General features: G+C 44.5%; 1 protein-coding gene across 1 annotated transcript in view; it reads left to right on the top strand.

Annotated features, from left to right (window-relative positions):
- LOC143280277 (orexin receptor type 2-like) overlaps positions 1–16,465 on the top strand; it is a 33,988-nt gene that overhangs the window by 14,440 nt on the left and 3,083 nt on the right. The window contains exons 4-5 of the mRNA XM_076584908.1: positions 10,631–10,805; positions 11,366–11,481. Coding sequence (XP_076441023.1) covers positions 10,631–10,805; positions 11,366–11,481 — 291 coding nt within the window. The remainder of the gene's footprint in view (positions 1–10,630; positions 10,806–11,365; positions 11,482–16,465) is intronic.

The following is a 16,465-nucleotide window of genomic DNA, read 5'->3' as shown; positions in this document are numbered from 1 at the left end:
TTGTTTTTAATTCACTGATACCAGCCAGATCTTTTAATCACTGATATCAGCAAGATCTTCGTATGGTGCTCACTCAACCTCAACTCCTGCCTGCGTGCGGAAATGGAGTTTGTCACGTGGCAGGTCGAAATCGACCAATCTCTTCATTTGTAACCTGATAATCACTGCCGTCAAAACAGTCGCATGCCAATCTGTTTGTTGTTTATCAAGACGGGGAGAAACCAGTAATTGTTTTGTCAGCCTCTTCCCCCCTCCCCTCCTCTCCCCCCCCCCCCAACCCCCCAACCCCCCAACCCCTTTATTATTTCCGCCTTGTCCAAATTTCACTGAATATTTCTTCTTCTTCTTCTGCTTCTGCTTCTTCTTCTGCGTTCGTGGGCTGCAACTCCCACGTTCACTCGTATATACGCGAGTGGGCTTTTACGTGTATGACCGTTTTTAACCCGCCATGTAGGCAGCCATACTCCGCTTTCGGGGTTGTGCATGCTGGGTATGTTCTTGTTTCCATAACCCACCGAACGCTGTGTTGGATTACAGGATCTTTAACGTGCGTATTTGATCTTCTGCTTGCGTACACACACGAAGGGGGTTTCAGGCACTGGCAGGTCTGCACATATGTTGACCTGGGACATCGTAAAAAATCTCCACCCTTTCCACCAGGCACCGTCACCGTGATATGAACCCGGGACCCTCAGATTGAAAGTCCAACGCTTTAACCATTCGGCTATTACACCCGTCAGTATTTCTGTTACTGTTTTTTTTTTTTTTGTTTTTTTTTTTTCTGCCTGCGCCAGAACCTTGAACAGGCTTCGAATCGTGATCCATCAACCCCGGTACTTCAACCTTTCAACCATACGTGCAGCGGTGATCCAGTGGTAATTCACCCCACTAGGAAATGAGTGACCACAGTTCCAGTCCTATATTACGGACCGGTATTTCTGAGGGATCAGTTATCAGTATCAGCAGCTCAAGGAGGCGTCACTGCGTTCGGTCAAATCCATATACGCTACACCACATCTGCTAAGCAAGCAGATACCTGACCAGCAGCGTAAACCAACGCGCTTAGTCAGGCCTTGAGGAAAAAAAATAAATAAATAAATAAATAAAATAAATTAAATAAATGAAAAATAATAGATAAATACATAATAATAGTAGTAATATTTATAAGGCGCAAAATCTTGATGAATACAATTCTAAGCGCACAAACAAAGACAACAATGATGATGAATAAGCAAATAAATGTAAAACATGCAGACACACATTCACACATACACACACACATGCATAACAGATATGCAACAAACATGCAGTTTCACAGATATGAAAGCACAATCAAATACACATAAACGTACATGAGCCCCAACACACACACACACACACACACACACACACACACACATTACCCTGCACCCTCCCCCTCCTCCACACACTCATTTCTGGGCTACGTATCGCAGCTTCCACGGCACACACACACGCACACGCACGCACGCACACTTACTTATACAAGCACACACACATATATACAAACATAACGAGATCTAACACCAGCACAACATTTTTCAGACGTTTAATTTGAATTTTTTTTTTAATTCTAAAAAACAGTTAAATGCTGCATGCATACCACTCCCTGCCCACCCCCCCCCCCCCCACCCCCCCCCCCCCCGGCCCCACGCCTCCCAATCCTTCCCCTTCTAGAAACCTTGTGTGGGCCGCGTAAAACCTGTGAAGAAACCAGAAAATTAATTATGTCGCAAAGCTAACTCCCTTGCCCAGCATGCCTCGTAAACCGTTCACCCTGGGGGGTTGTAAATAAAGCAACGCACGCTGCCATTTACACAGAGCTGGAGGGGAAGGGGGTTAAGCCGGTTTTTTTTTTTTGTTTGTTTGGTTTTTTTGTTTGGTTTGGTTTTTTTCTCCCCACGGTTGAGCTGTGTATCGTTAAACTGCCAACCTGCTAAACGTGTTTTCCGTTAAACTGCATCTGAGTCCTCTCAGCGCGATGAGTCAAAAAAAAAAAAAAAAAAAAAAAAAAAGTTATAACAGAGATGTTTTGACACAAAAGACAAGCAAGAGACGGAGTTTGGTGCTAAAATAAAATATATAAAAAAGATAATAATAATAATAATAATAAGGTTACCACGCTGACTACCTAACGCCGGCGCAGAAAACCGATAACCTAGGATGGATCCAATTTTGCACAATTGTTGCTGAGAGGAAGTAAGTCTCCCCTACTCGCCCGTGATGAAGTCTTGGCGTGCCCGCAGTCTATTTACCGGACTGGACAACAAACCGTCAGCCCTGCTCTCACTCCCTCTCTCTCTCTCTCTCTCTCTCTCTCACACACACACACACACACACACACACACCACACACACACACACAACCACACACACACACACACACACACACACACACCTTCTACTTTTAATCAAAGGGGAGAGGGGGCGTGATTGGTGGCTGGGGAGGGGGTGGGGGGTGATGGGGGTCAGACGAGAGGCAGGATACTCAAACGATGGGGGAGCGACAGGGAGTTTGCAGACGTGCAACAGTTCCGCAGTAAAGGTCACGTGATTTGGCATCCGGGGCCTCTCGCCTGGTGTGTTTTGCTTCCTTCCTTCCTTATTTTTTTCCTCCATTCTTTCCTCCCTTCCTTCCTTCCTTTCTTCTTCCCTTCCTTCCTTCCTACCTTCCTTCTCTCCTTTTTCAGAATTTTAATTGAAGTTTCTACAACATTCTGATATCAAATTTGGTTGCTGCTATATAAAAAATAATAATAATAATAATAAAGGAGAAGAAGAACAACAACAACAACAAAAGTATTTAATGTCTTTCAGAAATATTTTGGGGAAAGGAAAGATAAATACAGTTTTCTTTTAATTGTTCCCTGTTTGGCGGGAGAGGGGGGTGGGTTGGGGGTAGAGTGACGGATTTGGGTATTACCGAAATAAAGAGACTATAAAAAGAAACAACACCCGAATGTTAATTTATCAATGGAAGATTTTTTGTTTTGTTTTGTTTTGTTTGTTTTTGGTTGTTTTTGTTTGTTTTGTTTTTTTCCTTTGTATGAACTTTACCGGGTTCTGTCTCTACAAATATAGTTCTTGTTCTTGTCTCTACAAATGTTTATGCGAGGAAAGGCACACGACGAACTTTATCTGAAGATAACACTTCTGTTGCCCAGATACAAATGTCTCGAATGATCGATTTCATGGCAGGATGTTGGTTTCAACTGTTCGGGGCTTTTTTTTTTCCTTTTCTTTTTTATAAGGGGCAAGGAAAGGGCACTGCCTGATATCAACACACAACAACAACAAAAAATGATGATTAATTATGTTGTTTTGAAGCTGCTTGGGTTCATCTGCTGTGCTTTCTGTTGGGCTTTTTTTCTTTTCTTTTTTTTTTTTCTTTTTGTTTCTGAGGGGGGGGGGGGTGTCGTCTGGAGTCGGTGGGAAGAGGGACCGAGGAGGGGAGGGGAGAGGTGGGGGCCGGGAAGTGAGATGGTGAAAAGAGATAGATTCATAAATCCTTCGAAAGGGATTTATGTCAGGGATCTTTGGAGGATGCCCGCGCGCGTGCGCGTGCGTGTTGTGTGTGATTTAAGACTGGCAACAACAATAAAAAATAATAATAATGCTGTCTGATGGACTGATTGGTTGGTTGGGTGGTTGGTGGTGGTCGTTGCCGTTATCTGTTGCTGTTGTTAATTCCGCTTACATCTCTTGGTTGGTGGCAACGTTCCCGTGTCTGTAGGCTTCAGCAAGCATTTCGAGGGGGGGAAGGGGGGCCTGGGGGGCGGGGTGGGTGGGGGGAAGAAGTGCTTGCTTTGTAGACATTTTGAATACAGTCTGCGAGCAGCAGTACTTCATACCCTCTCCCCCCCCACCCTCTCTCTCAAGCCCGCCCCCTCCCCCCCGCCCCTCCAAAAAAAAACAACTTTATCAAGAAGAATGAGTGACCTTCATATCGCACTCCTGGACAACTATTTCCAGTTTGGTGTTGAAAAGAAGTTCTGTATCTGAAAAGATGCCTTGACTGTTTTCACTGTAGTCTCTTGTTGTTGTTGTTTTGTTATTTTGGGGGTGAGGGACGTGGGGGGAATAACCGACTGAGCTGAGACTTATTTTAAACGAAATAAGAAAGTAGGTTGATGAAAACGTTATCGCAGTTTGTGTGATTCAAAATTCCTGGAAGGCTGTCAACGAATATTTTTTTTTAGATGCTTTATTACTTTCTCTCTCTTTGTTTGGCTTGAAGAGAAGATAATTCCTAGCTTCACTTAACCTTCCTGGTCAAATAAATCATGCTGCATAACAGCCCAGCCGACAGTCTGAAGTGCCATTTCAGGGCTGAGTATTTATGAGTTCTTGAAACCAGTTGAAGAGAACCCAAACTGACAGTATTTGTATTTGTATTTCTTTTGATCACAACATATTTCTCTGTGTGAAATTCGGGCTGCTCTCCCCAGGGAGAGCGCATCGCTATACTACAGCGCCACCCATTTTTTTGTATTTTTTTCCTGCGTGCACTTTTATTTGTTTTTCCTATGGAAGTGGATTTTCCTACAGAATTTTGCCAGGAACAACCCGTTTGTTGCCGTGGGTTCTTTTGCGTGCGCTAAGTGCATGCTGCACACGGGACCTCGGTTTATCGTCTCATCCGAATGACTAGCGTCCAGACCACCACTCGAGGTCTAGTGGAGGGGGAGAAAATATCGGCGGCTGAGCCGTGATTCGAACCAGCGCGCTCAAATTCTCTCGCTTCCTAGGCGGACGCGTTACCTCTCGGCCATCACTCCACAGTTAGAATATTCTTCTTTGCTCTCACTTCCTCCAGTTATTCGCTTTACTAAATGATGACGACTCCATCACGAAAGATTTTTTTTTTTTAAGTTTCACCGGGAACGACATTACAATTCAACCGAGCGTCTCAAGTGAGTGTGTTATTCACTCAGTTACCTGTAACGACTCCGTGGTGATTGTAAGTGTTCAGACATGGGAGGGAACTTTCGAGGGGGTCACATATTGACAAATTGTTTAACAGGGGAGTGAACCTTTAAGGGGGTCACTTGTTGACTAATTGTTTCAACAGGGGAGTGAACCTTTAAGTGGGTCACTTATTGAGTAATTGTTTCAACAGGGGAGGGAAACTGTGAGGGGATCACTTGTTGACTAATTGTTTCAACAGGGGAGTGAACCTTTAAGGGGGTCACTTATTGACAAATTTGTTTCGACAGGTGAGGGAACACTCAAGGGGGTCACTTACTAACTAATTGTTTCAACAGGGGAGGGAAACTGAAAGGGGGTCACTTGACTAATTGTTTCAACGGTAGAGGGAAACTTTAAGGGGTCATTTATTGACTAATTGTTTCAACAGTGGAGGGAAACTGAGGAACATCCTTGTTGACTATAAGGGGAGGGAACTTTAATAATGGGAGTACCTGGTTTGTACCCTTTCTTCGCGAGTGCATTTTGAACCGCACACATCCTGTTTTGTATTTCTTTTCTTTTTTATATTATATCTGCCAACATATTATAGACCCTTCCAAGCTTTTTTTTTCTTATTCTTTTTTTTTTCTTTCTTTCTCTCCTTTTTTTTTCTAGAGAAGCAATTTACCAGTACATAACCGCGATGATACCTTTGTACGACCCGGAAAAAAAAAACCCTCTTTGGGATTCTTTCCGGTTCTTCGACGCTGCTTTGCCACAGCTGTGTCTGTCTGTTGTTGGTTTTGGAACTTCGCGTTGTCTTTTTGCCAGAAGTTCCTCCCCCCAAAAAAATGACTGAAACGGGTTCAGCAGGGAAACTGAATCCAGTTTGCTGTATATCTCTTGGCCCTCTGGTGGTGTTTGTGTGAGACCGAGCTGTGAGAAAAGAAAAAAGAAACTAGGAAAGAGAATTGAAAACGGTTTACATAATGCATGAAAGTTTAGAGAATGATTACGCCATCGTTTTAACTGCAATGCTTATCGTACGCTTTCAAAACGTAAGTACTTTTACCTTATGAACGGAATTGGCACCGATTTTGTGCTTCGTTTTCTATATCACGTGCATTCATTATGCTTAGCTAACCAATAAATAATTAAATGAATAAATAAAGGAAGGAAGAAATAGATGAATGAATGAATGAATTAAGTAAGTGCAAATGGAATCATGATATATATTGGCCGGTTTTTTTTTACCTATAATTTGCTTTTGGGAAGTAGGGGGCTTGGGGGGGTAGGTGGGGGCGTGGGGGGTGGCAACGTTTCGTGATTGCAGGCAGTTTCTTTCTGGCCAGGGTTATCCCGGAAGTGACGTGATTGAAATAGCCGCCACACCGCTCCCCATTCGTTGTGCAAGAAACACCGTGTTTTATGGCTGGAGAATATAACTGTATTGGGCCACCCCATTGAAATGAATCGACCGCGTTGTGAGCTGTGCCACTAAATCTTCTTGCCTTTGACGGACGCTATCGCTGTGAAAGTTAGTGCTTCGCGATGATATAAAGAAAAAGAAATGAGTTTGGAGTGTCAAGTTTATAGAAAGCGATGCGTTTTGTTTTGGGCTTTTTTTTCTATTTTCTTTTTTTTTTAATCAAATTTACTGTTTAAAGAATTAATGTCGTTGTTGCTGCTAATAGGAGAGGGGGAGGGGGGCCGTGGCATAGAGAAAGTTTCTGTAAAAAAAAATTACGTTTTTGTTTCTGGAAATGGAGAGAGAGCAGGGAGACGGCGGGGGGAGGGGGGGTGGTAATCGGATTCGGATGGTTTATTAAAAAAAAGGCCTCAGCCCCGAACGAAGAGGTGGTGTGTAAACTTATTTCGAAAATATTACAAGACATACAGTATGTGATACAATAGAACGAAACAATACACAAATCGATGATCAGGTACAACTAAATGACCGGATTTTGAAAGCTTTGTATGAATAAGTTGCAAACTTTCTGACTTCTTCTCCTCGATGTGACGTCATAAGCAGTATTAGTTTAAACATAGTTCTAGGCTGATATTAATATTTCTGGGGTAAAACCATAAGTTCACATAACTTTGGACAACAAACCATAAGACGCAATTCGTTTTCTTCTAAGCATTTGTGCACAATGGACAAATAAGTTCACAGAGAGAAAGAGAGAAAGAATACCTGACGTCACTCTGTGCGTAAGGACGTCTCGTGTTATCACGTTTCTCACGATCATCACGTGCCTCTCTGTCACGTTTGTCCCGTAGCTCCCAACAGCACGTGTCTTCCGCTGGAATAATTTTAGATGAATTTTTTGGATGAGATTATAGATAAAGTGAGGTCGCGTGTGCAGCACGCACACACACACACACACACACACACAGAGAGAGATTAGATAGATAGATAAAGGCGTGTAACATATTACGTGTATGACGTGTTTTGTTTATTTACCCCGACATGTAGGCAGCCATACTCAGTTTTCAGCGGTGTGCATGCTGGGAATGTTCTTGTTTCCATAAACCACCGATCGTTGACACGGATAACAGGATCTTTAACGTGCGTGTTTGATCTTCTGCGTGTGTATGCATACACACAAATGGGGTTTAGGCACTAACAGGTCAAAACATATGTTAACCTGGGAGATCGGAAACAAAAATCTACACCCTTAGCCCACCAGATGCGACGGGATTCGAACTCGGGGAAACTCGGCCGAGAATCCGGCCAGCGCTCCAATCATTTGACCGCCGCACCCGTCACCTCCATCCCAAACCAACCTCCGGCTGTTGGCTCTGATTCTGGATGAAACGTTGTTCACCCAACAAGGATACAACAGTGTATTACAGTCAGTCGTGTCCGACTATGACCACCAGAGCAGCAGAGGACTGGGCTAAAAATGATTATAGAGGAGAGTGGTTTTGCCCGAATTAAATCCGCGCTCTCTCGGTCAAGATGGTTTCGTGTTTTTTTTAAGGACAGTCGGCGTTGGGATGTGTTCCCAAAGGGCAGCCAGCCCCCAAGGCTGCAGCACTTAGAGCCATCTGTTAGCAACGCTCAGTTTAAGCCCGTCAAATTTCGATGATTTCCTGTTTCGGGGTTCCCCGGCCGGCCATTTTGAAGGGCAGAAATGTGTTTCGGTGAGACTCGTGACTGCTATCGTTTGGGGCAATGTGAGACTTTTGAGACGCCAAGAACCCCCAGGAGAGAGAGAGAGAGAGAGAGAGAGAGAGCAGCATGCACAATGACACTGGGGAGGAAACGCATATGGGGAACCTGAGTGTGGAAAACGTGATGCGCCCTGAGTGGATGGCATGATTAAAGACTGGTTCCTGTTTCCACAGCCTCGTGTTTTGGGGCATAAAGACGTGCGTTCGCCAGCGCGTGAGTGTGAGAAGGGAGGGATGGAGGGGTAGTGGGGCGGGGGGGAATGGGTGGGAAGGGGGGTGTGTATATCGACTTTACGTGCTTTGCAAAAGCACCTCCATCTTGAACCCACCTGCATGATTGAATGAACGAAAAAGTTTACTACACGTGAGAATGAAATAACTCAAACAATTTTTTTTGTGTGTGTGCAATTCTGATCATTCTACCCTCCTTCTACATTGTTTCCACCAAGTCACCCCACCCCCACCCCCACCCCCACCCCCGCTCCGTCTAATCTTTCATTATAAAAGATGACATTCAAAATAGTGTGAAATTTAATTCTTTAAAACACGACGGGACATTTAACAAAATTCCACTCCAATTCTCCTCACAAGATTTTCACACGACTCTGATGGTGTTCCATCCCAAGGAACTTTAAGGTAAAAATCAGCAACGTAATCAACACAGTATGGGCAGCAACAACATGGACATGACTACATCAAAAACCAAACTTTCTGGCAGTGCACGTCTATCACAGTGTAGGCGTACATTTCACAAGACATATCTGACATAATACCGCCAGGACGAGTGCGCTAGTATTCATCTCTTCCCTGAAAGTACTTTATTTTTTGTAAAAACTTAAATGTCCCTTCCCTGAAAGTACTTTATTTCTCATAACTGAAATGTCCTTTACCTGAAAGTACTATATTTTCTTTGAACCTAAATGTCCTTTGTCTGAAAGTACCATATTGTCTTAGAACTTGAATGTCCCTTACCTGAAAGTACTTTATTTTCTTAGAACTTAAATGTCCCTTTCCTGAAAGTACTTCATTTCTTGGAACTTAAATGTCCCGTACCTGAAAGTGTTATATTTTCTTCGAACTTAAATGTCCTTTTTCCGAAAATACTAAATTTTCTTTTAATTAAAATGTCTCTTACCTGAAAGTACTATATTTTCTGTGAACTAAATGTCTCTTACCTGAAAGTACGATATTTTCTGTGCATTAAATGCCCTTTAACTGAAAGTACTATATTGTTTTTAACTTAGTTGTCCCCTACCTGAAAGTACTGTATTTTCTTAGAACTTAATGCCCCTTACCTGATAGTACTATATTTTCTTAGAACTTAAATATCCCTTTCCTGAAAGTACTATGTTTTCTTTTAACTAAAATGTCTCTTGCCTGAAAGTGCTATATTTTCTGTGAACTTAAATGTCCCTTACCTGAAAGTGCTTTATTTCTTAGAACTTAAAATGCCCCTTACCTGAAAGTACTATATTTCTTAGAACTGAAATGCTGAAAAATATTGTGGTATATAAGACCTAGCCGGTTTTACCTTCCCCATGGTGTGTTGGTTTTGTTGTTGTTGTATTTATCATCATTATTCATTATTGGTAGTAGTACACAATGTTGTTTTTAATTATTAGCTGTGTGTGCGTATATCTTTAGGAAGAGATTAGTGGTGCTCTCCCCCTCTCCCTCTCTCTCTCTCTCTCTCTCTCTCTCTCTGTTTCATCTGTGGTGCGCGCGCGCGTGTGAGCTTGCTCTATCCACCTGTCCGTCTGACTATGACAATGTTTCTACCCTCCCACCCCCCCATCTCTCTCTCTCTCTCTCAATCACTCACTCACTCATTTTCTCTATCTCTCTATCTCTTACACACTCTCTCGCGCTCGCGCTGTCTCTCTCTCGCTCACTCAATCTCTCTCTCATTCACTCTCTATCTCTGTCTCTCTCTCTCTCTCTCACTTTCTCTTACTCTCTCTCACACACACACACTCTCTCTCGCTCTGTCTCACTCACTCTCTCTATCTCTGATTCTCATTCTGTCTATATCTGTGTCACACGCACACACACTCTCTCTCTCTCTCTCCATCTCTCCCCATCTCTCTCTCCCATCTCTCGCTCACTCCCGCCCTCTATCTCTCTCCCTCCCTCCTTCCCTCTTTCTCCCCTCCCCCATCTCTCTCCCACCGTCACTCTCTCTCTCCCATATGTCTCTCCCCACTCTATCTCTCTCTCTCTCTCTCTCTCTCTCTCTCTCTCTCTCCCCTCTCTCTCACTCTCCCCCCTCCCACCTCCCAGCCGCCGTCTCACTCTCTCCCTCCCTCACTCTACTCAATCCCTCTCTCTCTCTCTCCCTCTCTCTCTCTCTTTCTTACTGTCACCTCTTTCTCACCCACCACCCCCCCCAACTCCCGCGCCCCCTCCTCCCCCCCGCCCTTCCCCCAATCTCTCACCAACGCTCTCCCTCTTACACTGTGGTCCCCACCTCTCTCCCCTCACTGGCTCACACACTCACCGTGTCCGCACCACCACCCACTCCACGACAGGTCAGCGGCCCATGCTGAACGGGAGCCGCAGCAACGGGGGCACGGGCATCCTGAGGGGCAGCCGCCTGCCCGAGGACCAGCTGGCCTCGCGCCGTAAGGCCGCCAAGATGCTCATCGCCATCGTCATCGTCTTCGCCATCTGCTACCTGCCTGTCCACCTCATGAACGTCCTCAGGTGAGGGGTGTGGGGTAGGGGTGTATGGGTTGGGGGGTGGAGGGCGGGGTTCGTGTGTGTGTGTGTCGGGGGTGGTTGTTTTTGGTTTGTTTTGTTGTTGTTGTTTTTATTGCTGTTGTTATTTGTTTGTTTTAGATGATGATGATGATGTTGTTCAGTTATGAACCATGCGATCAGTGTGTGTGTGTGTGAGTGCGTGTGTGTGTTTGTGTGTATGAGTGCGTGTGTCGGTGTGTGTGTGTGTGCCTGTGTGCGTATGTGTGTTTGTGTGGGTGTGTTTGTCGGCGGGGGGTGGGGGTGGGTGCGTGTGTGTGTTTTGTTTTGTTCTGTTTTGTTTTTGAATAATTATAGTCAGTTGTAAACTATGCGATCTGTGTGTGTGTGTGTGTGTAGATAGAGAAAAATTATCACAACATAATTGTGTGTGTGTGTGTCTGCGTGTGCGTGCGTGCGCGTGTGTGTGTACGTGCGTGCGTGTGTGTGTGTGTGCGTGTGTGTACGTGCGTGTGTGTGTGTGTGTACGTGCGTGCGTGTGTGTGTATGCGCGTGCGTGACATCAGATATTTCCAAGTGCTGCAGCTGGAGGGGGATGCCGCCATCGTGCAGGCTCTCATCTCTCACTGGCTCCCCTACTTCAACAGCGCCCTCAACCCTGTCATCTACAACTTCATGAGCGGTCAGTCTGTCTGTCTGTCTGTCTGTCTGTCTGTCTGTCTGTCTGTCTGTCTGTCTGTCTGTGTCTCTTTTACTTCAATGGTGCCCTCAGCCCTGTCATCTACAGAGGGCGGAGGTGAGTGAGAGAGAGATGGGGAGAGAGAGTGAGAGTGTGTGTGTGAGGAGAGAGAGAGGGGGGGGGGAGAGTGAGATAGTGATAGATGGGGAGGTGACAGAGGGAGAGAAAGTGAGAGATGGGGGAGAGAGTCTGTCAGCCTGTCTGTCTGTGTCTCTATCACTTGAACAGCGCTCTCAACCCTGTCATCTACAACTTCATGAGCGGTCAGTCTGTCTGTCTGTCTGTCTGTCTGTTAACCTGTCTGTCTGTCTGTCTGTGTCTCTTTTACTTCAACGGTGCCCTCAACCCTGTCATCTACAGAGGGCGGAGGTGAGTGAGAGAGAGATGGAAAGAGAGATGGAGACAGAGAGTGAGAGTGTGTGTGTGAGGAGAGAGAGAGGGGGGGAGAGTGAGATAGTGATAGATGGGGAGGTGACAGAGGGAGAGAAAGTGAGAGATGGGGGAGAGAGTCTGTCTGCCTGTCTGTCTCTCTGTTAACCTGTCTGCGTGTCTGTTTGCCTGCCTGTCTGTCTGCCTGCCTGTCTGTCTGCCTGTCTGTGTCTCTTTTACTTCAGTGGTGCCCTCAACCCTGTCATTTACAGAGGGCGGAGGTGAGTGAGAGAGAGATGGGGACAGAGAGTGAGTGTGTGTGTGTGAGGAGAGAGAGAGGGGGGGGGAGAGTGAGATAGTGATAGATGGGGAGGTGACAGAGGGAGAGAAAGTGAGAGATGGGGGAGAGAGTCTGTCTGCCTGTCTGTCTCTCTGTTAACCTGTCTGCGTGTCTGTTTGCCTGCCTGTCTGTCTGCCTGTCTGTGTCTCTTTTACTTCAACGGTGCCCTCAACCCTGTCATCTACAGAGGGCGGAGGTGAGTGAGAGAGAGATGGGGAGAGATATGGGGACACAGAGAGAGTGAGAGTGTGTGTGTGAGGAGAGAGAGAGGCCGGAGGGGGGTGGGGAGAGTGAGATATTGATAGATGGGGATGTGAGAGAAGGGAGAGAGAGAGATGGGGGAGGTAGTCTGTCTGGCTGCCTGTCTCTCTGTTGACCTGGCTGTCTGCATGTCTGTCTGTCTGTATCTCCGTCACTTCAGCTTCATCAACAGTTGTCATCTACAACTTCGTGAGCGGTCAGTCTGTCTGCCTGTCTGTCTGTCTGTTACCTGTCTGTCTGTCTGTCTGTGTCTCTTTTACTTCAACGGTGCCCTCAACCCTGTCATCTACAGAGGGCGGAGGTGAGTGAGAGAGATGGGGAGAGAGGGAGAGTGTGTGTGTGTGAGGAGAGAGAGATGGAGAGAGAGATGGGGACACAGAGAGAGAGCGAGAGTGTGTGTGAGAGAGAGAGAGAGGGGGGTGGGAGAGAGAGAGGGGGGGAGAGTGAGATATTGATAGATGGGGATGTGAGAGATGGGGGGAGAGAGAGATGGGGGAGATAGTCTGTCTGGCTGTCTGTCTCTCTGTTAACCTCTCTGCGTGTCTGTCTGTCTGCCTGCCTGCCTGTCTGTATCTGCGTCACTTCACCTTCATCAACAGTTGTCATCTACAATTTCGTGAGCGGTCGGTCGGTCGGTCTGTCTGTCTGTCTGTCTGCCTGCCCGTCTGTCTCCATTTTGCCTGCCTGTGTGTCTGTCTGCTCCCACTTTGTCTGTTTCATTTTGCCGGTCTGTGTGTTCATTTTGTCTGTGTGTCTACTTGTCTAGCTTCAACACCGCTACTTGCCCTGTCACTTAACAGCAAATACAACAAAAGTGAACTCTGTTAAATAAAGATAATGCTTCTCTTTTGTGTGTACTGAATTTAAAAGTTGATGCAAATATCAGAATAGATAAACGGACCAAGTTTCACGTGGGACTCTCGTAAGGCAAATCAGCGTCTGCGATGGAAAATGCGGGTTGAAATTTAAAGTGCAAATCGGAAACTTCCCCTCCCCCCCTCCCCACCCAGCACCCGCCCGCAACCACCCACACACCACACGCACACGAATGTTTGACAGTTTCAAAAAGTTCTATGTGTTTCTTCTTCTTCTTCTTCTTCTTCTTCTTCTTCTTCTTCTTCTTCTTCTTCTTCTTCTTCTTCTTCTTCTTCTTCTTCTTCTTCTCCTTCTCGTTCCTCTTACTCCTCCTCCTCATCTTCCTCCTCCTCCTCCTCCTCCGTCTCCTTCATCTTCTTCTTGGAAGCAAATTAATCGCACAAGACGATACACATACTTTTTTTAATTTCAGCATTTTAGAAAACTTATGTCACAATAAAGATATAAAAAAAAAAGTTTTCTGTTCCATTAATGTATATTCATGAAGTCTTAACTCATTTAGTATCTCTAAAGAGATGGCATCAGCCCAGAAATATTTAAAATATGTCCACCTTATATTGCTGATTCTCTAACTTATCTCTTCAATCTTTGTTTATCAAAAAAAAAAATTTCCAGAAGAGTTTAAAATGCAAAAGTTATTCCAATGCATAAAAAACCAGTCACATTGTTGTCTTCTGTCTCTAAAGTTCTAGAACGTCATGTACACCTCTGCCTTACATCTTTCATTGAAAAATATCAGCTTCTATATACTAATCAATCAGGATTTCGACAGCACCATTCTTGTGAGACCGCTTTATGTAGAATAACTGATTCATGGCTGCGTGATATCAATAACAGCAAGGCGGTTGGTGTGATATTCCTTGATTTCACAAAAGCGTTTGACTTAACCAATCACGAAATATTGCTTAAAAAATTGAAATATTATGGTATTGACGATAACTGGTTATTGTTTCTTATGTCTTAACTAGAAAACCGTATTCGATCTGTCTGTTCACGTGGCATTATTTCTTCCAAAGGCATGTCCCAAGGGGAGTTCTAGGCCCTATCTTATTTTCCTTGTATATCAATGATCTACCTTTATCAATCCAACATGCAATATGTGATTTATTTGCTTATGATACATCAATACAATATTGCTAGTCACAATGTTGACGAAATTAGTTATCATCTGAATGTCAGCATGAAATCTGTCGAAAAGTGGTGTGATGCTAATGATATGGTCGTGCACTCTGAAAAGGCAGAATGCATGTTAATTTGTCCTCGTCAGAAAAGACAGAACATGAAAGAAACACAACTGAACGTAAAATATAAAGACAATATCATTGAACAAGTTACTAAGCATATGCCATTAGGCATTATTATTGGTCAAAATTTTCGTGGCAGGAACACATTCAGTGCCTTATAAAACAAATATCATCTAGTGTCTTCTAGTTGTCACAGATCAAACACTTTCTTGATAATCATTCTAGACGTGTGTTTTACTTTGCTTATATCCAGTCTCGACTCAGCTATTGCTCGATTATTTGGGATAAATATCCTCTTTCTATATCAAAAGCCTTTTTACTCTTTACAAAAACGTGCCATTAAGATGATTAGCCAGGCGGATCTGTGCACAATATGTACAAAGAACTTCAAATATTACCTGTTCATCTACTTATAAGATATAACACATTGATTCTTATGCATAAAATTGTTCATAACGTATGCCCACAGTATTTAAAATCATTATTTTGTTTCCAGTCCCAACGTAAATCAGACAGAGCTATTGTCCCAACACCTAAAATTGATTTACTTAAGATGAGTCTCTCATTTAATGGAAGCATAGAATGGAACATGCTGCCAAAAACATGTCATATTCCAACCATATCTGTCTTTAAGTCTAACATGAAAATATTTCTATTCGATACTTTTGATTAACCTACTCGCGGTCTTTTTCAAATACTAGCTTGTACTCAGTCCTCTAGCTGCCATGCCATGATGAATGAAAAGTTGAATGTATGTGTGATCGTGCTAGTAATTGAACAGTAAATGCGTGCGTGCGTGTATGTGTGTGTGTGTGTGTGGGCGTGAATGTGTACTTCTTCTTCTTCTTCTTCTGCGTTCGTGGGCTGCAACTCCCACGTTCACTCGTATGCACACGAGTGGGATTTTACGTGTATGACCGTTTTTACCCCGCCATGTAGGCAGCCATACTCCGCTTTCGGGGGTGTGCATGCTGGGTATGTTCTTGTTTCCATAACCCACCGAACGCTGACATGGATTACAGGATCTTTAACGTCCGTATTTGATCTTCTGCTTGCATATACACACGAAGGGGGTTCAGGCAATAGCAGGTCTGCACATATGTTGACCTGGGAGATCGTAAAAATCTCCACCCTTAACCCACCAGGCGCCGTCACCGTGATTCGAACCCGGGACCCTCAGATTGAAAGTCCAACGCTTTAACCACTCGGCTATTGCGCCCGTCGTGAATGTGTACGTATGTCTTTGTTTGTTTGTTTTATTATGTGTGTGCGCGTGTGTGTGTGTGTGTGTGTTCGGGGGGTGTGGGGGGGGCGTGAATGTGTACGTATATCTTTGTTTGCTTGTTTTATTATGTGTGTGCTTGTGCGTGTGTGTGTGTGTGTGAATATGCACGCGCACTCGCGCGCGCACATACGTAGGTGATAATGTAACAATTGTTCTTTTCATTGCTTTGTTATTTTTTAATGGACTATTTCACGTACTATTCTTATTCGTCGCTCTTATTATCTTATTTCATTTTATTTCTTTATTTTTATTTTTTGTGTCGTTGAATGGGCAGAGCTGTAAAAAGGCCTTTACTGCGCCTAATTCTTTACCCATTAAAGATTCAATCAGTCTCCCTATCCTGCTCCTTCTGGTTCCTCCTCCTCCTCCTCCTCCTCCTCCTCCCTCTTCTTCTTCTTCTTCTTCTTCTTCTTCTTTTTCTTCTCCTTCTCCCTCTTCCCCTTCCTGCTCCTCCTTCTTCTCCTTCATTTCCTTCTCCTCCTCCTCCTCCACCACCACCACCACCACCACCTTCTTCTTCTTCTCCTCCTCCTCCTCCTCCTCCTCCTTCTT

Source organism: Babylonia areolata, chromosome 3 (assembly GCF_041734735.1).
Source record: "Babylonia areolata isolate BAREFJ2019XMU chromosome 3, ASM4173473v1, whole genome shotgun sequence".
Lineage (NCBI taxonomy): Eukaryota > Metazoa > Mollusca > Gastropoda > Neogastropoda > Buccinidae > Babylonia > Babylonia areolata.
This window is presented reverse-complemented; position numbering and strand designations above follow the sequence as displayed.